This window comes from Bos grunniens, chromosome 27 (genome assembly GCF_055505025.1).
Source record: "Bos grunniens cultivar Pamir isolate PY7600 chromosome 27, Bosgru_T2T1.0, whole genome shotgun sequence".
Classification (NCBI taxonomy): Eukaryota; Metazoa; Chordata; class Mammalia; order Artiodactyla; family Bovidae; genus Bos; species Bos grunniens.
In genome coordinates this window covers 15,390,565-15,416,826 of record NC_141191.1, presented here as the reverse complement: position 1 = coordinate 15,416,826, position 26,262 = coordinate 15,390,565, and the positions used below count along the sequence as shown (strand labels likewise).

The following is a 26,262-nucleotide window of genomic DNA, read 5'->3' as shown; positions in this document are numbered from 1 at the left end:
GGTTCTTGCCCTTCCAACTTCCTGCAAAGCCAAAGCATTGGAGAGGCTGGGGTGGTGGTACAAATGGGTGATGAGCTTTATTATCAGTGATGTATCTCCTGTGAAAATGTGAGGCTATGATGACTGACAACTGTCAGATGCTGGTAACGAGGGTGCAGGATATTTACCAAGTGCACAGTTTGGGGGAATCTCTGTTCAGCAGAATTATATACAATAGCCTTCTTGGGTGACCAACTGATTTTTATTTCAGAAAGGTTTATGATAACATTGAGACTTCAACTAATAGCATCAAAACCAAAGAAGCTGAGATCAAGTTAAGAACCTATGCTATACTATACTGTGCCTGAACTCTTAACTCACCCTGAATTGTCTAGATCCAAGCTGTCTTCTCTAAGTCTTACTCAATTAGACTATAGATTTAGACAGATCCAGTGGTAAATGCAGACTAGGTTTCCTCATTTATTTTATCATCATTCAGCCTTCTTAGACTAGAGAAATATTTGCAAAGGACAAGCTGCGTGTAGAATGTTAGTCTCTCAGTCGTGTCCAACTCTTTTGCAACCTCCATGGGCCTGCCAGGTTCCTCTGTCCATGGGATTCTCCAGCCAACAATACTAGTGTGGATAGCCATTCCATTCTCCAGGAGATCTTCCCGACCCAAGGATCGAACCTGGGTCTCCTGCATTGCAGGCAGATTCTTTACCATTTGAGCCACCAGGGAAGCCCAAGCTATAGAATAGATATTATTAACACTTATAAAACTTTTCAGTTGGAAACTGTACCACAGCCCTTGGAATACAGAGTTTTTCTGAAGGTGTATAAATTATACTAATGCATAAAACTATGATTTTCTGGCAAACAAAAGATTGTTTATATTATTGCAAGCAAGGTTTTGGGTTTGGGATGTGATATTTTTGTGCTTGCTTAATTTTTAACTATGAAGTCAATGACAAGCGCTGAATCAAATTTTTAGAGTCTTCTATCTAAACTTTAATCTGTTCAATTTCACAGACCTGTGATTGACATTTCTTTGATCTTTTAATTGGTAATATAAAATTCACAAAGTTGATTTTTAGAATTACATGCTGAAATGCCCCTTGGCTGGTATTAGTTAATGAATTTAGTTTACTTTGTTTTGGAATTTTAAAGAATTGGATCAGGAATGAGCTAACATTTACTACCTACAAAAGGGGTTTGTTAGCAAACATACTAGGAACATCATAGGGGGAAATGTTGAACATATATAAAAAAAACTTACTTTCTAAGCATTTTGGAAGCTCTCATTTATGTAAAAATTTAATATGTTGGGTAGTATTTATATCAATTAATTAAAGTATAGCTAGACGATTTGATACAATATCCTGACAAATACTTAAAACATTTGGTATGACAGAATACTCTGAATGTTAAAACATTAGGAATGCTTTTATATTTATTTTATTATTCAATATATTTATTATTTCCCCCATCAGTCCAATTAATGAGACTGTTGATATGCTATGAAGCATAGGAAGAAGAGAAGAAACATTCATTTTTCTTCTTTACTTCATCATTAACAACTGACTTCCCTGTTCATTTTTATATATTTAGACATATTTTTCTTTTTCTTTCTACCACCTTTCCTAAGTCTTTCATGACTTGTGTGCTAGCCAGGAAAGTGGGACTAAGGAGAAAGCCAGGTAGGATCCTTTTGTTGTTGTTGTTCAGTCGCTCAGTCATGTCTGACTCTCTGTGACTCCAGGGACTGCAGCCCGCCAGGATCCTCTGTCTGTGGGATTCTCCAGGCAAGAATACCGGAGTGGGTTGCCATTTCCTTCTCTAGGGGGTCTTCCTGACCCAGGGATTGAACCTGCGTCTCCTGCATGGACAGGTGGATTCTTTACTGCTGGGTCACCAGGGAAGCCCAGGTAGGATTCTATCATCTGATACAAGGAACATGATATTGGAGGGTAAATAGGAAGAAGCATCTGTAAAGAATTTTCATTTTTTAAGCTAAATGAAGAAGCTCTGATGAGCTGAAATACCTTGGTTTTGTTAAATCAATTTTGATAAATTAGTTACTAAGCAAATGAATCCCTAATTTTTGTCAATGATTATTATCATCTGTTTGATGATGTGGACTTAAAAGCCTTATTTTTTTTTTTTTCTTATATCTTTCTCTTTCTCATCACTCACACACTGTGTCCATTCTCTGCCTTCCTTTATCTCATCAGCTGATTCGTTCATGACTCCTCAGACTATTTCAGGTACCTAGCATCTCATGGTTTCACATAACAGCTTCCTAACTGATCTTCATGTCATTGTGGACATTGACACCAGATTCATCTTCCTAAAAGGCCACTCTGAGATGCTGCTATCTTATTCAACATCAGACCACGGTTCCCCACTGTCTGCTACTCTGCAGGACTGGAGAGTAACTCCTTAGAGCCATCAAGGCCCTGAGCTCTCTGACCTTAACCTGCCTTCCTACTGATCTCTCGTTACTACCAACACGGTCATTTTGATGTTATCATAATTTTGAACTGGATTGAGTTTCTCTTAGAACATGTCCCACTCATCTCTTGTGAGCAAGTAACTTGACTTGTTCTATATTCTTTCTTCATGACTGCTCTCCTTTCTCCTGGTTGTTCTGTGTCAGCAGATTTCATTTTAGACCTGCGTCAAATCAACCTTCCAGGAAACTTTCCTTAAACACACCCCCATTTCCCCGTAATCTCTCCCTTCACAGACAGTGAAAAAGTGTTAGTCGCTCAGTTGTATCTGACTCATTCCAACACTATGGACTGCCAGGCTCCTCTGTCCATGGAATTCTCTAGGCCAGAACACTGGAATGGTTTGCCATTCCCTTCTCCAGGGGATCTTCCTGACCCAGGGATCAAACCTGGGTCTCCCACATTGCAGGCAGATTCTTTACCATGTGAGCCACCAGAGAAGCCTCCACACATTTACTCTCAAAATACAAGCCATGTGATTAGGTGTCAAAGAGTGATATTGATGATGTCATTTAGTCTGTTACATGTACATCTTGTTCTCCCTACCGGATTGTGAGTTCTGAGAGCATGGACTTTGTCTCAATACTATAATCTGTCCAAGAACCCAGCACATGGTAAGTGATCAGTCAACACAGATTTAATAAAGATGGATATCAATTTAAAACCTAAACCATTGTATTTTACATGGATGGCACATAAAGTAAATGTAAGAGTCCATGTTTAGCAGGGATAATGTACAGAGAAGGATCATGAGACAGGGATTACAATGAGCATCACTGCCAAACATCATGTACTAATACAGAATGAGTTCATTGTACAAAGTATTGTTAATAATGTAGCTCTAATCTCACAAACTTTTTTCTAGAGAGATGACAGTTCTACATAATTTATCAAATGATTGTGAAATAAATATAGCTTTTTATAAATCCAGGGAATTAGCCTATAGAAACCTGGCCGCTTGGACAGATGAAAACTGACTATGTGTTATAGTATAAATCAATTAAAAGACGCTTACTCCTTGGAAGGAAAGTTATGACCAACCTGGACAGCATATTAAAAAGCAGAGACATTACTTTGCCAACAAAGGTCCGTATAGTCAAGGCTATGGTTTTTCCAGTAGTCATATATGGATGTGAGAGTTGGATTCTCAAGAAAGCTGAGCGCCGAAGAATTGATGCTTTTGAACTGTGGTACTGGAGAAGACTCTTCAGAGTCTCTTGGACTGCAAGGAGATCCAACCAGTCTATCCTAAAGGAGATCAGTCCTGGGTGTTCATTGGAAGGACTGATGTTGAAGCTGACACTCCAATACTTTGGCCACCTGATGTGTTGAACTGACTCATTGGAAAAGACCCTGTTGCTGGGAAAGATTGAAGGTGGGAGGAGAAGGGGACGACAGAGGGTGAGATGGTTGGATGGCATCACTGGTTCAATGGACATGAGTTTGAGTAAACTCCTGGAGTTGGTGATGGACAGGGAGGCCTGGCGTGCTGCAGTCCATGGGGTTGCAAAGAGTACGACGTGACTGAGCAACTGAACTGAACTGAACTGATGTGGTATAGTGTAAAGAACACGCTTTTCAGACTGGTTCAAATCTCCGTTCCCCATTTGTTAGTTACGTATCTTGGGGGAAGAGACATAACCTCCTTGAGCCTCTCTTAGTTCCTGTGTAACCTTGAAGGGCTGCTGTGTGGGTGTGCAACACTGTGTATCTGGCACTGTGCCTGGCCTGCAACAGCCCAGCCTGTTAAAAAGGTGGCTGTTTTGATCATTTTTTCTGTATTGCCTCCAGCGTTTCTGCATTTAGTTGGTGTACACACCAGCTTGTCTTCTCTTCTGCACAGTTACTAAAAAGACCAGGCCAGAACAATTTTGATATTCAGCTGTGGTTTCTAACAGCAGAGCTTTTCATGCTTAGAAGTCTGGAGAAATTCTGTGCTAGTTTCTGCATGTGGCTGGGCTATTAGTTGATAGCGTAAGATCAACAGGGGAGCTTAGGTGAAGGTCTTGGGACTGTGGATATGGGTCGTATGGGTATGTGACAGCTACACATCTTTTAGCTGACCTTTGCTTTTTATTTCCTAGTTGTCAATCTCTGCACAAAGGTTTAATTGAGTCACATGGATTTATTCATCTCAAGGACTTCACGTTAACTATCACTAACTTTTCTATCCAATATCATTGTATTAGTTATTTTAATGGCCAAACTAGATTGAGCATGTCCAATATACCTTGCCTTTTTTTCTTTTTGCTAGCTTTCCTTTCAAACGTATTCCGCCCCCCCTCCTTTTTTTTTTTTTTTCTTTTTTGCTGTCCTGAGGAAACCTTCTCAGTTAAAAAGTGTCCATACATTATACAAGCTTGTCCTGTACCTTCTCAGCTAAGTGTACAGAGCAAATAGAATCTGGAAAACTTTGGAGCCTATATATTTGCTTCAATTACATTCATTTTGAGCCCTGAAGAAAGTCTTTTCCTCCATAATAATGTCAGTGGAAACACTTCTTCTTAAAACTCAAATCTATTAATTTTCTCAACTTAGGAAAATACACAGTTTAAATGGGGTTTAAAGCCAGCAAATTTGGAAAACTCAGCAGTGGCCACAGGACTCGAAAAGGTCAGTTTTCATTCTAATCCCAAAGAAAGGCAATGCCAAAGAATGCTCAAACTACTGCACAATTGCATTCATCTCACATGCTAGTAATGTTCAAAATTCTGCAAGCCAGGCTTCAGCAATATGTGAACCGTGAACTTTCAGATGTTCAAGCTGGTTTTAGAAAAGGCAGAGGAACCAGAGATCAAATTACCAACATCTGCTGGATCATCAAAAAAGCAAGAGAGTTTCAGGAAAATATCTATTTCTACTTTATTGACTATGCCAAAGCCTTTGACTGTGTGGATCACAATAAACTGTGGGAAATTCTGAAAGAGATGGGAATACCAGACCACCTGACCTGCCTCTTGAGAAACCTATATGCAGGTCAGGAAGCAACAGTTAGAACTGGACATGGACAACAGACTGGTTCCAAATAGGAAAAGGAGTACGTCAAGGCTGTATATTGTCACCCTGCTTATTTAACTTCTATGTAGCATACATCATGAGAAACGCTGGGCTGGAAGAAGCCCAAGCTGGAATCAAGATTGCCGGGAAAAATATCAATAACCTCAGAAATGCAGTTGACACCACCCTTATGGCAGAAAGTGAAGAGGAACTAAAAAGCCTCTGATGAAAGTGAAACAGAAGAGAGAAAAAGTTAGCTTAAAGCTCAACATTTAGAAAACGAAGATCATGGCATCTGGTCCCATCACTTCATGGGAAATAGATGGGGAAACAGTGTCAGACTTCAGTTTTGGGGGCTCCAAAATCACTGCAGATGGTGACTGCAGCCATAAAATTAAAAGACACTTATTCCTTGGAAGGAAAGTTATGACCAACCTAGATAGCATATTCAAAAGCAGAGATATTGCTTTGCCAACAAAGGTCAGTCTAGTCAAGGCTATGGTTTTTCCAGTGGTCATGTATGGATGTGAGACTATGAAGAAAGCTGAGCACCGAAGAATTGATGCTTTTGAACTGTGGTGTTGGAGAAGACTCTTGAGAGTCTCCTGGACTGCAAGGAGATCCAACCCGTCCATCCTAAAGGAGATCAGTCCTGGGTGTTCATTGGAAGGACTGATGCTGAAGCTGAAACTCCAATACTTTGGCCACCTCATGGGAAGAGTTGACTCATTGGAAAAGACCCTGATGCTGGGAGGGATTGGGGGCAGGAGGAGAAGGGGACGACAGAGGATGAGATGGCTGGATGGCAACACTGACTCGATGGACGTGAGTCTGAGTGAACTCCGGGAGTTGGTGATGGACAGGGAGGCCTGGCATGCTGTGATTCATGGGGTTGCAAAGAGTCAGACACGACTGAGTGACTGAACTGAACTGAAATACACAGTTTAAACTACAGCAGCAATGAATTTACCAGGAAGTCAGTAAAGCTTAACCTTTAGGGCTCCTCCACTTGTACGAGTTCCTTCCAAGTCCAAGGGCCCCTGGCAGCATGTTCACGGGACCTTATGTTTTAAAAAATTCACCAAAGTAAACTATCTTTAGGTTCTTCTTCTTTAACCTAGGCCCCCTAATTGAATAAGCTTTGGGCCCCATAGAGCAGATCTGCCCTGGCTATTGGTCAAACTGAACGCTCCTCAAACTCTGCCAAGTGTGCTTCAAATGTTGTTCTGTTCAATACGGCTTACAGTCAGTACCTGAAATTTACAGGTTTCTTTTTTGTTACACAGAGATGTTCATTATGATGGTTTTCTGTGACAAAATTTAATCTGTTAGCCAACTCAAAAATATTTTTCAAATTATATTGCACAATATAGGCTTTGCAATATGCTGTATCATAATAGTTCATTTGTGTGGTTTTCATTCCTTAGATGTTCTCTGCTGCTGAATTTCCTCTCATGATAAAATGTTCTTAGAAAACAATGTCAGAGAGACAAGTTGACACATACGAAGGACATTCAAAAATACACAATAACCTTTAAGCAAGATGCTTACCTATGTCTAAAATCTTTATTTCTTGGTGGAAGCAGATAAAAAAGGTGGAGAAAAAAAGCATAGTTAGAAAAGGTTTCTATATAATGAACTGAATACTGAGATTTTAATTATTTTATGGAAAATTGCTAACTTAAGCAGAACTAACATTGGAATGAATTTTGTAGGTCAAGGCTTATCAAACAGTTTATAGAACAGAATGATTTTGATAAACATGCCTAATGAACAAAGCAAAAACAGCAATTTGTTACTTTAACTACTGGCATTATGGTTAATGAGTTAACCCAACTTGAAGATTTGATATTCCAGTTGAAAGTTATAGGCTTAGTTTGTTTACTGTTATGTCCTAATATTGTAGGAAAATATTTTATGCTTTAATTTCAACCAATGTGAAATAAAGGTGTAACAACTTATAACACAAGGTTTTTCTAAAGATAACTATAGAAATTTAAAACCCATAGTTCTAGCTTATTGGAGTATAGAAAATTCACTGGAACCGGTGAGATTTTTATATCCTAAGTTATTTTATACTCTTTCATACATTTATGGCACAATATACACGTGTTGGGCTTTTCCAAATTTGAACCAAGAATTTCACTGCTTTCTAAGGAGAATTTTAAACACTAGAAAGGTATGTTTAAGTAAATAAATTAGTACACCATATGCAACATTATTTCAAAATAAAAGCATGTTTCACTATGATCAAAACCCCCAAACAAGGAGAGACATACCTTAGTTCTAAAACGCTTGTTACGTTTCCAGAAGGGAATATGCGCCGAACATAGTTGAAATCCCCCACGTACAGACTGCCGTCGATCCCACACGCCAAAGCCACTGGGGCCAAGAGTTTATTACCATCGGCTTGACCGTTGCAGCTCGGGCACGAGATGCTGCGCCTTCTTCCATTGCCCATGATACTGCTCACCACGGGGGGCTGCTGGGAGATAAACTGATTCTCCCCGTTTCCCTTGTACAGGATACCTGGATGAGATAAAATGCATTTTTCTTACGATAAAAGGATTGGGGCTAGTGCACTGGGACGACCCAGAGGGATGGTATGGGGAGGGAGGAGGGAGGAGGGTTCAGGATGGGGAACACATGTATACCTGTGGCGGATTCATTTTGATATTTGGCAAAACTAATACAATTATGTAAAGTTTAAAAATAAAATAAAAGTAAAAAAAGAAAAGAAAAAAAAAAAAAGGAGTAAAGTTGAAAAGTTACCAGGTTCAGTACAGAAGCCACAGTTTGGTGCCTTTTCGATTTGGACTGGGAAAACTTTTATCTAAAGTTCTTTCAGAAAAAGCTCCATTCAATGACCCACTGTAAAATATTATATAATAAGATATATGCTGCTGCTGCTGCTGCTAAGTCGCTTCAGTCGTGTCCGACTCTGTGCGACCCCATAGACAGCAGCTCACTAGGCTCCCACGTCCCTGGGATTCTCCAGGCAAGAACACTGGAGTGGGTTGACATTTCCTTCTCCAACACATGAAAGTGAGAAATGAAAGTGAAGTCACTCAGCCGTGTCCAACTCTTAGTGACCCCATGGACTGCAGCCCACCAGGCTTCTCCATCCATGGCATTTTCCAGGCAAGAGTACTGGGGTGCCATTGCCTTCTCCGAATAAGATATATAGGAGAGAGCAAAAAATGCTATCCGTTATTGGTTTAAAGAATGTCAGGTGAAAGAAACAAAGGCCTAACAAGAAAAATTAGAAACTGAGTTCTCGACACCAGTGATTCTCAAACTTGGCTACACGTTGGAACTGACAGGGAAGTTGTATAAACTACTCATGCTGGGATCTCATCCCGAGGGATTCTGATGTAATTGATCTGGGGTGCAGCCTTGGTATTGAGATTTTTAAAAGCTCTCCAGATGATCTTAATGTGCACGCAGCCAAATTTGACAACCATCTCTACACAATGTTCTTTGAAAGTGAGAGTCGCTCAGTCCTGTCTGACTCTTTGCGACCCCATGGACTATACAGTCCATGGAATTCTCCAGGCCAGAATACTGGAGTGGGTAGCCTTTCTCTTCTCCAGGGGATCTTCCCAACCCAGGGATTGAACCCAGGTCTCCCGCAATGTTCTTTAGGGTGCAGCAAGTTTGCCTAATTGTTAAATGATGTTGAAAACATTCCATATGAACCCAACTAATAAAAATATGTACCAACAATATGACTTTCTTCCTTAGGAGTTTATCACTGAGTTGTAAAAAAATTAAATACACTTTACAGAAAACAAAGCTAGAAAATATATATCAAACCTTTAACATATTACTATACCATGAAAGAGTATTTTTCTTGCTTATACTTCAACTTGATATGAAAATGCATGCACATGTAATTATTCAAAATTTCAGACATTACAAAATTGGGAAGGGCAGTTTATCATTTAAAGTGAATTTTGCTTTTAGATGTGAAAATACCAATAATTTTAAGGCAAGATGCCAGTCTGCTCCATTTTGGTCTTCAACAAAAAGCTGAGAAAAAAAAATCCTAAATAAATATTTTCAAAGTGAGAAACTAGATGTGAGTGGAGATTCTGATTTTACTCATTTACCATTATTAAACATAGTTCACCGGTTGCATTTTGCTATGATGTAACTGGATGGTCAGCTGTTATTGTTTCACATGTTCAAGACACTTCTCAATATGTTATTATCTGTAAACCACCTGCTGTTTATACATTTTTTTTTTAACAGATATACTGTTAAAAGAATCAATCCCAAGAAAGTACCAACAGGAAGCTTGAGAAAGTGTTTTTTCTTTCCACTTGGGGATAATTTTAAAGTGAAGAAGAAAGCAGAATAATGGTGTTCCTCTTAGAGCTCAGCATTTTTTAGGTGAATTCTGCTGTTACTTTTCTAATGCTCTGCCACATGGGTGATGTAATAATCATGGCGAATTTACATAAAGAAATCAGGACTGAAAAAACAAGTTTATTCAAATTTAGGGAAAATCATCTAAATAAGGCTTGATCATAAAAACAGACAAACGGCATTTTGCCTTGAATATTCAAAGAATACATTAATGATCCCTAAGATCTTTCTGTGATTGCGTTATTCGACAGTGATGGAACTATAATTTCTTAGAACAGCCAGTTCTGTAATTTTCATCAGAAAATCCTACAAGTCAGCCTATGGCTCGCCTGCATCTGATTCAGTCAGTCATTACTTAGAACGATCGGTCTTTCATGATTCTCCTCTGTTATGACAGAATAGAAAGATGAACGTTAGAATATTTATTTCCATGTTCCAGGGTGCCTGCGCAAACACCTGTCACTGTCTATGTTTCTGCCTTCTCATCTTCCTTACTGTATTTCCATTGCTCGTCCACCCTGTCACGATTACAAATCACTTTGTTTATTCGATTAGACACACGTCACTTTGAAAAGCCACTACTTGTCAAAATGCTCTGGGATAACATTTGAAATCACATTCAGTTCACTCTGTGAAGTAGGTTACCTCGCATTTTAAAATAATATATATTTTATCATTTATAACTTTTTGGGGAGGATGGAATTTGGGGTCAATTTTTACATCTGATCTGTTATTTTAATAAAATTTAACCATCTATTATTCTCTGGAAGAATGTGTGTGTGTATTTTTATTAAATGTATCCACACACAGAACATTTATGAGTTTCTTATTCTTCCTGAATATTACACTGAGTGCTGAATATCATACATATGGCTTTTCCTGAAGTTTTTGGCTTGTAGTCTTTTTACTGGTTCATAATTTCTTGGGTGAAATCTTGTGGCTAACTGGTTATGAACTTTACCCTAAAATCTCATAATAATGAAAACACGTGGAGGTTTTTCTCTGGGTTTGTTTATAAAGATCTTCTGGAACCTTCCCTGGTGGCTCAGGTGGTGAAGAATCTGTCCTGCAATGCAGGAGACCTGGGTTCGATCCCTGGGTTGGGAAGGTCCCCTTGAGAAGGGGATGGGTACCCACTCCAGCAGTCTTGCCTAGAGAATCCCATCGACAGGAGCCTGGTGGGCTACAGTCCATGGAGTTGCAAAGAATCAGACACGACTGAGCGACTTTCACAGCAACAGGAGGAATACAGCAATATGTCAAACCATGTGAAATATAACTGGAGAGACTATCAAAATGTATCCTTTATTTATTTCAATTTTTTGGCCATGCCATGTGGCATGTGGGATCTTAGTTCCCCAACAGGGACTGAACCCACATTCTCTGCATTGGCAGCACAGTCTTAACTGCTGGATCACCAGGGAAGTCACAACTGTAGAGAATTTAATCAAGAGCGGCCACTGGCATGGCTGGCACAAGGCTTTGCATTTTAAAAGACTGAGGCTAAGCCTCGTGTGGCTAACATCAGAGGCGGAAACCACCACTGCTTTAGACACTGCTAATGATCAGACAGGACATGTGGGACAATCTTTTTATTACTATTGATTAACGCATTCAATTCTCTTCTGGAGAAGAGAATGTTCAAGTCCTGGATTTAGAAGTTTAAAATGTATCCTCTTCAACTCCAATGAACATTTTTTTCAAAACAAAAAGAACCAGTATCAAAGCAACATTAATTAGAAAAAGTACCCATCAATCATAGTTAAATATTTATTTAGTTGTACTGGATGCTTGACTCAACATTCTGTACCTCTGAAAACTTCTGCTAAGACAAAAGCTAATTTTGACAAGACCGTGAAATCTCCTTCTTTGGCTGTTTGTAAGAGAAGAGCAGAGAGTTACTAGCATGGTAAGACTTAATTTCAGTTCAGTTCAGTTGCTCAGTCGTGTCTTACTCTTTGAGACCTCATGGACTGCAGCATATGCCAGACTTCCCTGTCCATCACCAACTCTGGGAGCTTGTTCAAACTCATGTCCATGAAGTCCATAATGCCATCCAGCCATCTCATCCTCTGTCATCCCCTTCTCCTCTTGCCTTCAATCTTTCCCAGCATCGGGGTCTTTTGCAATGAGTCAGTTCTTAATATCAGATGGCCAAAGTATTGGAGCTTCAGCTTCAGCATCAGTCTTCCAATGAATATTCAGGATTGATTTCCTTTAGGATTAACTGGTTTGATCTCCTTGCAGTCCAAGGGACTCTCAAGAGTCTTCTCCAACACCATAGTTCAAAAGCATCAGTTTTTCGATGCTTAGCTTTCTTTATGGTCCAACTCTCACCTCCATACATGACTATTGGAAAAACCATAGCTTTGACTATACGGACCTTTGTTGGCAAAGTGCTGTCTCTGCTTTTTAATATGCTGACTAGGTTGGTCTTAGCTTTTCTTCCAAGAAGCAAGTGTCTTTTAATTACATGGCTACAGCCACCATCTGCAGTGATTTTGGAACCCAATATCACCGTTTCCATTGTTTCCCCACCTATTTGCCATCAAGATGGGACCAGATGCCATGATCTTTGGTTTTTGAATGTTGAATTTTAATCCAGCTTTTTCACTCTCCTCTTTCACTTTCATCAAGAGGCTCTTTAGTTCTTCTTCGCTTTCTGCCATAAGAGTGGTGTCATCTGCATGTCTGAAGTGACTGGTATTTCTCCTGGCAATCTTGATTCCAGCTTGTGCTTCACTCAGCCCAGCATTTCTCATGATGTACTGTGCATACATCTGACTCAATGGATATGAGTTTGAGTAAACTCCAGGAGTTGGTGATGGACAGGGAAGCCTGGTGTGCTGCTGTCCATGGGGTCGCAAAGAGTCATACATGACTGAGTGACTGAACTGAACTGAACTGAGCATTTAAGTTAAATAAGCAGGGTTACAATAGACAGCCTTGACTTACTCCTTTCCTAATTTGGAACCAGTCCACTGTTCCATGTCTGGATCTAACTGTTACTTTTTGACCTGCATACAGATTTCTCAGGAGGCAGGTCAGGTGGTCTGATATTCCCATCTCTAAGCATTTTCCACAGTTTGTTGTGATCTACACAGTCAAAGGTTTTGGCATAGTAGATGAAGCAGATGTTTTTCTGGAACTCTCTTGCTTTTTCTATGATCCAGTGGATGTTGGCAACTTGATATCTGGTTCCTCTGTCTTTTCTAAATCCAGCTTGGACATCTGGAAGTTCTTGGTTCACATTCTGTTGAAGCCTGGCTTGGAGAATTTTGAGCACAACTTTGCTTGGATGAGATGAGTGCAATTGTGCAGTAGTTTGAATATTCTTCGGCATTGCCTTTCTTTGGGATTGGAATGAAAACTGACCTTTTCCACGTCCCATGGCCACTGCTGAATTTTCCAAATTTGCTGGCATATTGAGTGCAGCACTTTCACAGCATCATCTTTTAGGATTTGAAATAGCTCAACTGGAATTCCATCACCTCCACTAGCATTGTTCGTAGTGATGCTTCCTAAAGCCCACTTGACTTCGCATTCCAGGATGTATGGCTCTAGGTGAGTGATCACACCATCGTGGTTATCTGGGTCATTAAGATCTTTTTTGTATGGTCATTAAGTTCTTCTGTGTATTCATGCCATCTCTTCTTAATGTCTTCTGCTTCTGTTAGGTCCATACCATTTCTGTCCTTTACTGTGCCTATCTTTGCATGAAATGTTCCCTTGGTATCTCTTATTTTAGAGCAAGTTACCTTAAGGTTCTGCCTTTCTAGCAAAGTTGTTGAGTTGCTAAGTTGTGTCTGACTTTGCAACCCCATGGACTGTAGCCCACCAGGCTCCTCTCTCTATGGGAATGTACTTGTATATTATCTGAGATGTAGCCAAAGAAAGTAAAAGTGATAGTTGCTCAGTTGTGTCTGACTCTGCAACCCCATGGACTATGCTGTCTATAGAATTCTTCAGGTCAGAATACTGGAGTGGGTAGCCTTTCCCTTCTCCAGGGGATCTTCCCAACCCAGGGGTCAAACCCAGGTCTCCTGCATTGCAGGTGGATTCTTTACCAGCTGAGCTACCAGGGAAGCTAGCCAGGATGTGGGTAAATGTTGGTAATACAGCAAACTCAACATAATTTGTTTAACATAATTAATGTTCTTTATGACATGAAGTTGGTCACATTTTGCAAGTAATTTACCTCTTGGTTTATGAGATCTGACATGTGTTTCTCAGAGCATATTTATCTATCAGATCTACAACAAGTAATACTCTTTAATTCTTGCTTTCCTTTTTCCAGAGTATTTTTTCCTAATATTTGTAAAGTCAAAAAACAGTATATGTAATCCAGTTTGAGTGGGAAAAGTTTTTCTTTCCCTCAAATGCAATCTAAGAAGAACTTAAAAAATTCTAGATGGTGAGAACGGGCTACTTTTTTAAAGATTAAGATCTATTAGAGCAATGGCACCCCACTCCAGTACTCTTGCCTGGAAAATCCCATGGACGGAGGAGCCTGGTAGGCTGCAGCCCATGGGGTCACGAAGAGTCAGACATGACTGAGCGACTTCACTTTCACTTTTCACTTTCATGCATTGGAGAAGGAAATGGCAACCCACTCCAGTGTTCTTGCCTGGAGAATCCCAGGGACGGGGGAGCCTGGTGGGCTGCCATCTCTGGGGTTGCACAGAGTTGGACACGACTGAAGCAACTTAGCGGCAGCAGCAGCAGAAATATTTTTGTAAAGCCACTTGGAATTTTAGTTTTTTCTTTACTTAAAAAATCCCCCTCCCTCCATTTTTCATAAACCTACCTAAAGCACTCTGGATCAACTCAAGTACTTTCTAGGAAAACTATGTTGGTGATGAGACCATGAACACTGTCAAGTTTATTACACAGTTTCCATTTTAAGCTTTTATAGTCTTTAATCTATTTATGATTTTGGTCATACAATGTGGCATGTGGGAACTTGGTTTCCCAACCAGGGATCAAACCCATGTCCCCTGCAGTGGAAGCATGGAGTCTAAACCTCTGGACCACCAGGGAATTCCTTGAAGTCTTTAAAAATATACTTTTTGTCCCCCTGCTAATTCTGATCCTATAGCATGCATGGGATAAAATGTTGCTCCAATTTAACTGGTTTGAAAGTGAATGATATTAACTATCTGTGGACAAGCTCTTACCATTCTGAACATCCAACACATGATGCTTATTTAATGTCCAACCGCCCATATTGGAAGCATCCAGTTCGTAGCCTTGCAAAATGGCAGTCCTCTTCTCCCACAGAGTCAGGTCCAAACACGACTCATATTCGTATCCCACTGACACTGGAATCAGAACAAATCATGGTTCATCTTCCCAGCCACAGGCAGAAATGCAATTTATTTTATTATCTTGATAAAACTGCTTTTTTCACAGATGTGCTCTGGAGACCATATTTCCACTTATTTGTGAACAGAGTCTATTTTTTATATGAGAAGATTTGATCATATAAAAGGTGGTTTTTGAAAAAAAAAATGATCTCCAAATATTATTTTTGTATTGACTTAATAGAAAACTAGTATTTTTCCCTACACCACTTTTTCACAAAGGGTCCATAGTACAAAATGAAGCTTAGGTTGAGCAACTGGGGAAGTCATTAGTTAGATTGATAAATCAGCCCCAAATGTGATCAGACAATAACAACAAAAAGCACTATTTACTATCTGAATAATCAGAGATGCTTAGTCTCCAGGAGTATTAAGCTATGGAAAATATTTATGCTAAGTAAGATTTAATAGAGCAAACAAAGATAGCCAGGTTACAACATTATATTCACATGCTCTTATCAGGAATAAACAATAAAATTAGCAGCAGATTAATAGGAACAAGTCTCAAAAGGAAAACTTCAGAGTTCACAATGAAGCATGGATTTTAAAATTTAGAACAAAGTGAAGGGAGAAGAGGCAATTATCTGATCTGAACAAATTCCAGTCCAAATTACATATTAATTTCAAGATAAAATGCCTACTGTATTTTCAGGTAACATGTTTTCCTTTCGTTTTTGGTATTCTGAGCCTGAGCCTGGAGCCACAGTATGCATATCTCAACAGATCAAACTCTGATTGCATTGTCCCCTCATGCGGCGAAACAACTGGTTTGATGGTTCATGAATATCATCCTGCTGAAGTGACTGGTCCTTCCAGTCAGAAGAGCTGAAATAATTTTTGGACATAAATGTTGTCTGATGTCATGTTAAAATATCATTATGACTTGAAACTACATGTTGTTAGATACTGAAAATGTAAAAAAGGTTAATGAAAATTGAGATAAAATTATAAAGGAAAGAAGAAAATGAAAAAAGGAAGGGACATGATGAGGAAGAAAAACATGAAAAAAAGGATATGAAAACCTGAAATTTCACATTCATCATATGGAATCACATTCCTTTTTCTTATGGTAGATCTAAACCAACCATTTACAACCTTTCTAGGCAACCTTACTGGCATCCTCTCTGCTTATCCACGGATTTCCTTGGATTGTAATGAATTTCATGTTAATTCTGAGTTCAAGACAGTGTTTTTGGTGCTGAATATAATACATTTACAAGGGACTTACCAACAGCTTCAGACAGACCATAGACCTTTTGATTATATGCATCTGTTTTATCCCATATAAACGTATAGGCCAAGTTCGGTGATGCAGGAAACCACTTTTGAAAGAGTCTTCCTACGACAGCCACCATCAGATGCACCTTCATTAAATTAAATGGGATAACAGACTGGGTCATGGTGATCTTAAGTACTGACTTATACCCGGCAGCCCTGGAACTCAGGTAGGAAAGTTTCAAGTCTGTTCCTGGAATTGTGGTTTCTTCATGGAGGACCTAGGTTTCAAAAGAAAGCAGAAGTTGCAAACGGGGATCACGTATGACTATTAGGTAAAATACATTGAAAAGAATGCAGCAAAGCAATTAACAATAAGATAAGATCCTAAAGAGTCACGATCCACAAAGATGCATTTGAGATGTTATCTTATTCAATAATTAAAAATAACGCTGCTGCCAGCTCAATTTTTCTCCTCCTAAAAGCATCCTGTCATTTATCTTGAATTAATCACAGTTCAGGTGTTACTTCTAATACAGGAAATTTTGTGACTGCTCCATCAGGCTGACATGCACTGCCTTGTTAGTTTATAGTCACCGTGGATTCTCACTAACCCATCTTTCACCCCCGTTGCCCTGGAGAATTAGAGCAGACGTTTGTAAGATGGTTCGCTCAGCACAGAAATATGGCCCAGGCCAAAGATCTGGCCCACGCCAGCTGGCTCATTTCGGGGTTAAAGCTACATCTACAGCCTCATCAACTGACTGGTCACAGCCCAGAAAGACAGGAATGGTAACAAAACAGACCAATTCACTTGGGATAAACTGTAGCAAACTCCATATTCATGTTGGAAGGTAATATAACAACAGCACACTCCCATAATTAGTTAAACGTTGAGCTTGGACTCATCGCTGATTTTTGATATGATGGTACATGAACTAATATTTTCAAGTTGCATAAATTTCCCCCCAGAGAACAATTAACGTATGTTGAATGTCTGCAAAAGACGCTCGATATACACTGCTTGAATTGAAATGAATGTAAAGAGTTAATATAATTACCTGCCTAAAAATTATCTGTTACAAATTTTAAAAATCATATTCCTAACCCCACAATGTACCCATCAGTGTGACTTGCTCAATGAATACCAATAAATTTATCCTGACATATGCAAAAATACATTATGCCGAAACAGGATTTCAGTATTTTGAAAAAAATCTATGCTATGTTGTATATAAAATAAATCCAAATAATTCAGATTCTACTTGCTAATAGTGCTCCTATTAGTTTGGTTAATAATAATAGCTCTTCTTAGGGTCAGGCTTCCCTGGTGGCTCAGATGGTGAAGAATCCATCTATAATGCAGGAGACCCGGGTTTGATTCCTGGGTCAGGAAGATCCCCTGGAGAAGGGAATGGCTATCCACTCCAGCATTCTTGCCTAGAAAATCCCATGGACAGAGGAGCCTGGTGGGGTACAGTCCACAGGGTCGCAAAGAGTCAGACATGACTGAGAGACCAACACTTTCACTTTCACTTGGGCTTACTACCTCTTGTGTAATGCACAAGGCTATCTACGCTTAAGAATACACCCCAGGAGCTTATCACCTTCTCTACTAAGAATTAAATAGCATTCTCAAAGGTTTCCTTAGATTGTGCTAGGAATATTCATTGCTGCTGCTGCTGCTGCTAAGTCGCTTCAGTCGCGTCCGACTCTGTGCGACCCCATAGACAGCCGACCAGGCTCCCCCGTCCCTGGGATTCTCCAGGCAAGAACACTGGAGTGGGTTACCATTTCCTTCTCCAAGGACTATTCATTACTCAGACTTAAAGGACTACCTTTTTGTGTTGGAAAAGTCTTAAAATAGCGATTCAGGGTTCAGTAGTGTTTCTCTTCCTCCCAACTCCTCTCACATGAAACAGGAATGATGTATGTCTGTCATACAAATGTTAATAACTTAAGTAGGACCCTTTGGTTCAGGGTGAATCATCTTAACAGAACTCACTGTTCCGTATCATTGGGGGTGCAACACTGGTGCCTTAGTTTGAAAAACAGATTCTGTGACTTGGATGGCCCTGAAAATGTAAGTGATTATAACTTAAAGCGTATCATTTATTTCCTCTTAATTTATTTTCAAAATAATTTCACATAAATTTGATAGGTTTCCTATAGATACCTTCATGAATATATACTGTGACCTCCCAGGAGTTAATATCTCTATTTCAAAATATGTTATTCCTAATTTTAATAACTGATTTCTGTCTTTGTCATCATTAGCTTACTTCACTGGAACAAATAATCTGTAATTTAACTCATTAAAACGTGTTTCTCCAAGGTAATTTAATTTGACCAACTATTTTGCACTAGTGGAAAAGCGAATCAAGCCAGAGTGGAAAAACCAACCATTAAGCTGATTGTATGGTTCTTACCGCTTCTTACCCCCAATCACCTTTATCCAAGACACCATCATTTCTCCTACTACTGAGACTGCCTTCTGACTGGTCTCTTTGTTTCAACCCTTGCCCTAAATAGAATATTCTCAGCACAGCAACTGCAACGATCTTTTAAAGAAGCAAATAAGAAACTGTACTTGGTCTGCCTAAAATCCTCTCACAGCTTCCAATTACTCAGTGATCACAGGAAAAGTCCTCATCCTCGCCATGGTCTTCAGTGATCTGAGACATCATCTCCTTCATTTCAGCCACACCTGCCAGCTTCTCTGCCGTTCTGTGAACAGGCCCAGTTTTTGTTCTTCCCCTTCTGTTTGTTCAGTTGCTAAGCTGTATCTGACTCTTTCTGGACCCCATGGACTACAAAGCCTGCTAGGCTACTCTGTCCATGGGATTTCTCAGGCAAGAACACAGAAGTGGGTCGGCATTTCCTCGGATATTGGATCTTCCCAGCCCAGGGATCAAACCCATGTCTCCCGCACTGCAGGCAGATTGTTTACACTGAGCCGCCAGGGAAGCCTGTTCTTCCCGTGGGGCTTTTGAACTTGCTCTTTGCTCTGCTTGGAATGACCTTCTATTTTCCAGGTTTATTCTTTCTCTTCTCAAAGTTTCTGCTGAAGTGTAATCTCATCAAAGAGATCTTCTGGGACCATGCTATATAAAACTGCAATTCCATCCACTTTACCCTGCTTTATTATTTTAATTAAGTCTTATTCACAACTTGACATATATTTGTTTGTTTTCAGTCTCTCTGTGTAAATTGGCAAACTTCTTGGAAGCAGGTACTTCATCTGATTGGTATACTGCTTTGTTTCTTTATAAGAGCGCCTGGTGCAGAACAGGGATTTCAATAAATATTTGAAGAATAAACGCGGCCAAGCTGTTCAGTGCTGTTGTATTTTAAAGACCACATGTTTTTACTCAGCTGTTTATATATGAAGTCCATTATCGCTGTACTTAATGTCCTGCCTTTAAGATCTGAAAGTTATTTCTAATTGGAAACATACAGGAAGGAAAACAATCCCCTGATATTTCAGCAGACAAAAATGAATAGTGCAAACATGGTTTAAAACTTATATAATTTTTTCCCTGTGAAAAATATGGCTTTATGAACTATATCATTAACCCTATATTATTAGGGTTTAAGACATGATACCATGTTTTAAAAATATTGTGAGAAAATCAATGAACATTTTTTATGGAGATTCATCTGTTCTAACGTATCTTCTGCTTACAATAATAATTAAACAGTAAAACATTGAGAATAATGACCACGTACAGTAGCACTTGGTATAATGTCAGTTAGGAGGTCAGATACATGGCAGGCACTAAAAGCCTTTTCCAATGAATGAATCAATGAGCAAAGACATTACTAGCTGTTGCACTTAAAGCTGTTTTCCCATCTGGCTACAGCTAATAAATAGACACAGATGAATCTTGAAGAAGAAGTATTTTGAACAGATCTTTAAGAAATAGATATCCTAATATAATAACTCTTATGTACTACATACACACATACACACCCCACATTCTACATGTCATTCCAGAGGATTACTTAGGCTAGCACTGAAATTCTGTAATCCTTTAAAAAAAATTCTTTGGAAACCACGTGATCTGAAAATGGTTTGCTGCAAAGCACTGCCGGCTAGAATAGCCTACCTGTGTCTCAGGAATAATGGGACTGTCTTCAGGAGATGATCTAAAAAAGGTGGATAAAGGCGAGGACACGATGATAGGATTGGGCCTCACAAAGCCACTCAGATCACAGCTGGGAATGTCGTTTTCTTCTTTCTTCATGACAAGGGTATCCATCACATAAAAGACATTCCATGGAATCCACACAGTGTGATACTGGGTGAGGAACGGGGATCGTTCAAACACCAACGTCAGAGAAGCTCCGCCATTTGCCACCAAGTCAAACCTAGGAAAACACAAGACATATTTAGTGAATTACCTGGATCTTGTGTAACTCTCAACACTCGCCTCCTTAAATCAATATGCTTTATAAGAAAGACCTTTTTCTCTCAACTTTTACATGAAATAGTTTAAAATCTATGAGAATATTAAAAGAATTATACAGTGACCATCCATATATCCTTCAGTTCAGTTCAGTCGCTCAGTCGTGTCCAACTCTTTGTGATCCCATGGACTGCAGCATGCCAGGCTTCCCTGTCCATCACCAATTCTTGGAGTTTACTGCAACTCACGCATATATCCTTAACCTAGATTAACTAACTTACTAACATTTGTACAAGCTTGCTTTATCTATCCACTCCTTTTCTAGAACCATCCGAACTACAAAGTCTCACTCTCAAATATTTCAACATGGGGGCTTCCCTGGCGGTTCAGTGGTTAAGACTCTGCCTTCCAATGCAGGGGGGAACTTGTTCAATCTCTGGTCTGGGAACAAAGGTCCTATGTGCTGTGGGATGTGACCAAAAATTACAAAAATTTTTTTTCAAAATGAATCTTCTGAGACAAAGAAAGAACATTCTCCTATAAAACCATAATACTTTTATTATGCCTTAGAAAATGAGATCAACTTTTAAAACCTACATGAATATATAACTTTAAATTTTTGCCACCACATACTGTCACAGATCTCTGATCTAAAGGTTGTTGCATTTTCAGACTAAAAGGGACATTAAAGCATCATGCCTGGTAATTAAAAAAAAAAAGCCTAGTCTTTATACTCTTTATACTTAAAATACTTCGAAGAAATATAGGGTGCTGGAACTAACTTACATTCCGTCCTGGCGGGTAATAGTATATCCGTATTCTGGATAACGGAAAAATGAGACATTTACTCCAATAAGTGGAGTTCCATCAGCAGTCAGCACTTGGCCTCTGATGACGGACGCTAGGCTGTGAGAAAAGTAGAAGAATTAAACTGAACATTTATCTCCTCAGACAAACATTATCATGATGTAGAGATAATTCAACCCAAGGATAAAATAACAGTATCATAAGGCACTTGTATTCACAAAAACCAGACTGGAAATACTCCCAAGACGGTGTTCCTTATAATTCACTGCAATCCACATTCTTGAAATACCTGGTGTTTACCCTAGGTTTTAATTCACTGCAATCTGGGTTTTGGAGAGTTATCAAGACCAATAATTTAGAGATGAATTTTTTAAATTATAAACTGTGCGTTTTTTCGTAAGTCATATATCTGGTGCTTGCATGAAGGAAAGTATACTTTCCAATTAATTCCAAGGCAATCCGGAAACCCGCAGGGACCGAGAAGTACAAGATTTAAGGGGGCAATGAGGAACATTTGTGCAACAACTTTTAATCAACTGCAGGGTCTAACTGCATTAATGCTGTTAAATTGCTGCAGACCCAGGAGTTCTGGTGTAAATCATCTTCTTTTGCTCAGTGAGACACAAGACACCTGCTTTCACTTACTGGTTTATTTTCAAGTCATTACTGCTCTGCAAAGCACCAGGCCAACAGCTCATGCAATCTTACTGCCATGCTGTTAGCAGTTCCATTACATTAATTCATAATTTATATTATTTAGTGAGCTCAGCTTAAAAAAAAGTGCACTCCTCTTTTGCCTTTTGGGGTCTTTTCACTGCTTCTTTTGAAACACTTCCAACTGTGCTAAGAAAATCAACCAGTTAAATGAGGATTTATTGACTCCTTAATGGGATGTCCTGTTATGCTTCCGGTACTGAAATTGACAAAGTATGTGAACTGTGTCAAAAATGCTTGAAACATGAAGTTTGGTGAAGGATGTGCCGAACGATGAAAAACTACATTTTAAAAAAGGCACTTTCCTCAAATTTGCAGTCATCAGCATTTTATATTAAGGGCTTATAACTGTTGATAATATCATTACGAATCTATGTAAGGAAAAGTGTATTAACCTCTTATTGAAAGGACTTTCTCCAGGTATGACGTGGGTGCTATCAGATCCTATGAGAAAACTGATGCGGTCATAGAAGGATTTGGCAGCTTGCTGAGATGGTGACTGTAAGCTTTGGCTAATGATATCTTGGGGGTCAGGCAGTCCCCGACAGTAAGGCTGATTTTGGCAGGAACTCTGTAAACAGCAATCAGGATCCATGCAGTCAATAAGTCCATCTGTAGAGAGAGATGTAAACCAGTTAGAAAATTCCTCTTTTTCGGCCATGATGCAGAATAAGTTTTGTTTGTTGACTGGCTATTTTTTTTCACATTCAACTATTTGTTCCTCCTATCTAACAGTAATTTCTGGCATCCTTTTTGAAATCAAATACAATAGCTACAGTTGCTTTCATAGACAGTAAATGTTTGCAATGGAGATGACTGAAAAGAATTATATAATGTTGGTTCTGAATAAAAAATAAATGACTGTTTAGAACAATGTATTACAGGCAGATCTCATTTTATTGCCCTTGGCAGATGTTGAGGTTTTTCTTTTTTAACAAATCAGAGGTTTGTGGCAACACTGCATGGAGCAAGTCTATTGGTGCCATTTTTTCAAACAGCATCTGCTCACTTTGTGTCTCTGTTACATTCTGGTAATTCTTGTGATTTTCCACTTTTGCATTATTATTGTATTTGTGATGGTGATCAGTGAACTCTGGTGTTACTGTTGTAATTGTTTTAAGGTGCCACTAACCGCGCCAGAATACGGTGCACTTGGACAACTACTGTGTGTGTAGAGCGCTCCACTGACTGACAACTACTGTGTGTGTGCAAACCATTCCATCGACTGATAATACTGTGTGTGTGCAAACCATTCCATCGACTGATAATACTGTGTGTGTGCAAACCACTCCACTGGCTGATAATACTGGGTGTGTGCAAACCATTCCATCGACTGATAATACTGTGTGTGTGCAAACCACTCCACTGGCTGATAATACTGTGTGTATGCAAACCATTCCATCGACTGATAATACTGGGTGTGCAGACAGTTCCACTGACCGACAATACTGTGTGTGTAGACCGCTCCACTGACTGATAATACTGGGTGTGCAGACCACTCCACTGACTGATAATACTGGGTGTGTGCAGAGCGCTCCACTGACTAATACTGTGTGTGTGCAGACCACGCCACTGACTGATAATACTGTGTGTGTGCAGACCGCTCCACTGACTGGCTGTTCTCCCACCTAAAATTTGGGAAAAGGTCCGAAAATGGAAGTCTGTGAAATACTAATACAAATTAACATATAATAGATGAGATGAGCCAGTCACCTTTCAAGGAAACCATTTTCCCAAGGACGGTAAACATTAGTTGCTCAGTTGTACCCTACTCTTGGTGACCCCATGGACTGTATCCTGCCAGACTCTTCTGTCCATGGGGATTCTCCAGGCAAGAATTACGGGAGTGGTAGCCATTTCCTTTTCCAGGGGATCTTCCTGACCCAGGGATCGAACCTGGGTCTCTTGCATTGCAGGTAGATTCTTTACTGTCTGAGCCACCATGGAAGCCCAAGGATGGTAAAGTATATTTCAAATATAATTAAGTCATTTCTCAAAATTTAAACTGGAACCTGAGCTCTATTAATATGCCTCCTGTAAAATGAAGATGTTAATAAAAATATGGGTAATGTAAATAAGCTATAATATTGAAAATGATAAGAAATCTATCACTCAAAATTGACCTAGAGGTGTTGGTGACATAAAAAGAATAAAGGTTAGAATCTTCCCGAGCCTTCTCCAGGAACATCAAAAGGAAACTATATTCAATGGGCCATGTAAGAATTTTGTTTGAAACATATAAACCATCCCATTAGCAGATAAGAGTGTTAGGATAATGGTTTCATGACATTATTCTTTAAGGTCATTTTTCAGTGACCAGTTGATATGTGAATTTTGATCTGTTTGGCTACTACATTTCTCAGTACAGATTAATAAAAACAGTTTCTGCAGACTTTAATCACCATTGGGAGAATGGACAAAATAATTGCTGCTGCTGCTGCTAAGTCGCTTCAGTCGTTTCCGACTCTGTGAGACCCCACAGACGGCAGCCCACCAGGCTCCCCCGTCCCTGGGATTCTCTAGGCAAGAACACTGGAGTGGGTTGCCATTTCCTTCTCCAATGCAGGAAAGTGAAAAGTGAAAGTGAAGTCGCTCAGTCGTGTCCGACTCTTAGTGACCCCATGGACTGCAGCCCACCAGGCTTCTCCGTCCATGGGATTTTCCAGGCAAGAGTACTGGAGTGGGGTGCCATTGCCTTCTCCGGGACAAAATCATTAGAAAATCTTAAAACCTAAGTTTCAGGTCTCAGCGTGACTTTATTATGGCAAACTCAGCTGAAAATATCTGGTTGACCAATGTTTTATTTACACAGGTGTTTTGAAAACGTTTATTAAAAAAAAATACACTAGGTTTTTTTTTCTTTTTTGCTTTAGGCTACTCTTATTAATAGAACATACGCTTGCCCATTCATTATCTGAAAGCAAACTGAGACAAAATAAAACAGACTAAGTTGAATCATATTGCCCAGTCTATAAGTAGGTCAACAACAACACAGATAAGGTAAGAAACAGATGAGTGGCCTGGCTCAGTGTCCTTCAATCATTTTACCCACCTGAAAAAGAATGTTGTGAACACCTGTGGTTTCTCCTAACACTCATTCTCCTTTCTTTGGAGCTACTCTGAATTTTCATTTGGACAGCCAGTCCTCCTCAACTTTTGGTTTATGTGCTTATCTCCCTTTGTGTTTGGTTCAGAAATGGACATGGGACCTAATCTGTCAAACTGGACTGAACTTCAGGAACTATCTAAAAAGCCATCCCTCCCCACCCTCATCCCTCCAGGCTTGGAGCTGTCAGGCTGTGAGGTTAGGGTTATCCCAGCTCCCTGGCTGCCACTACATTAGAACCTGTCTCAGAAAGGAGCCTTCCCAGAAGAGTCAAAGTGAAGAGCTGGAGAGAAAAAACTAAAACGTCACAGTGACATCTTTGGGGCTTTTGCAATAAGCTGCATCTGACCTGGGCTTCATGGGGTCGCAAAGACTCAGATACGACTGAGCGACTGAACTGAACTGAACTGACCTGACCTGGGCTTTTCAGTTCTAGAAGTCAAAGTGCTGCCTTCTTTCTTAAGCCTGTTTGGGCTGGCTTTTCTGTCACTTAAAACTGAAAGAGATGTAGCTTATCCAGAGACATTAACTAAAAATTTCACTATTTCCCATATAGTTGAAAAAAAGAGCTTAATAAGTATTAGAATTAAATGTATGATGCTGAACTCTTTTGCATGACTATTTTAACTTTTTGACACCGTAATTTTTATACACATGAAAATGTATGAGTCTGAATTTCTGATAAGCAGATCTTATAGTTTCTTTATTATAGCTACATTTTCATGTGTATGTCTGTTACAGTTCTAAAAAATGGATCGTTAATTATTTGAAAGCACATATCTATTCTG

At 39.4% G+C, this 26,262-nt stretch overlaps 1 protein-coding gene across 17 annotated transcripts in view; it reads right to left on the bottom strand.

Moving 5' to 3' along the window:
- The window catches only part of TENM3 (teneurin transmembrane protein 3), a 2,452,009-nt gene that overhangs the window by 57,927 nt on the left and 2,367,820 nt on the right, over window positions 1-26,262 (bottom strand). For 11 of the 17 annotated variants that reach the window (XM_086379882.1, XM_086379881.1, XM_086379887.1 and 8 more), the window contains 7 exons: window positions 22,764-22,980; window positions 21,634-21,753; window positions 20,548-20,809; window positions 16,452-16,719; window positions 15,038-15,181; window positions 7,769-8,018; window positions 7,041-7,061 (listed from right to left, as the gene is read on the bottom strand). In XM_086379882.1, the coding sequence (XP_086236008.1) occupies window positions 7,041-7,061; window positions 7,769-8,018; window positions 15,038-15,181; window positions 16,452-16,719; window positions 20,548-20,809; window positions 21,634-21,753; window positions 22,764-22,980 (1,282 nt within the window). The remainder of the gene's footprint in view (window positions 1-7,040; window positions 7,062-7,768; window positions 8,019-15,037; window positions 15,182-16,451; window positions 16,720-20,547; window positions 20,810-21,633; window positions 21,754-22,763; window positions 22,981-26,262) is intronic. The other 6 variants (XM_086379885.1, XM_086379886.1, XM_086379890.1 and 3 more) reach the window with 1 other exon arrangement.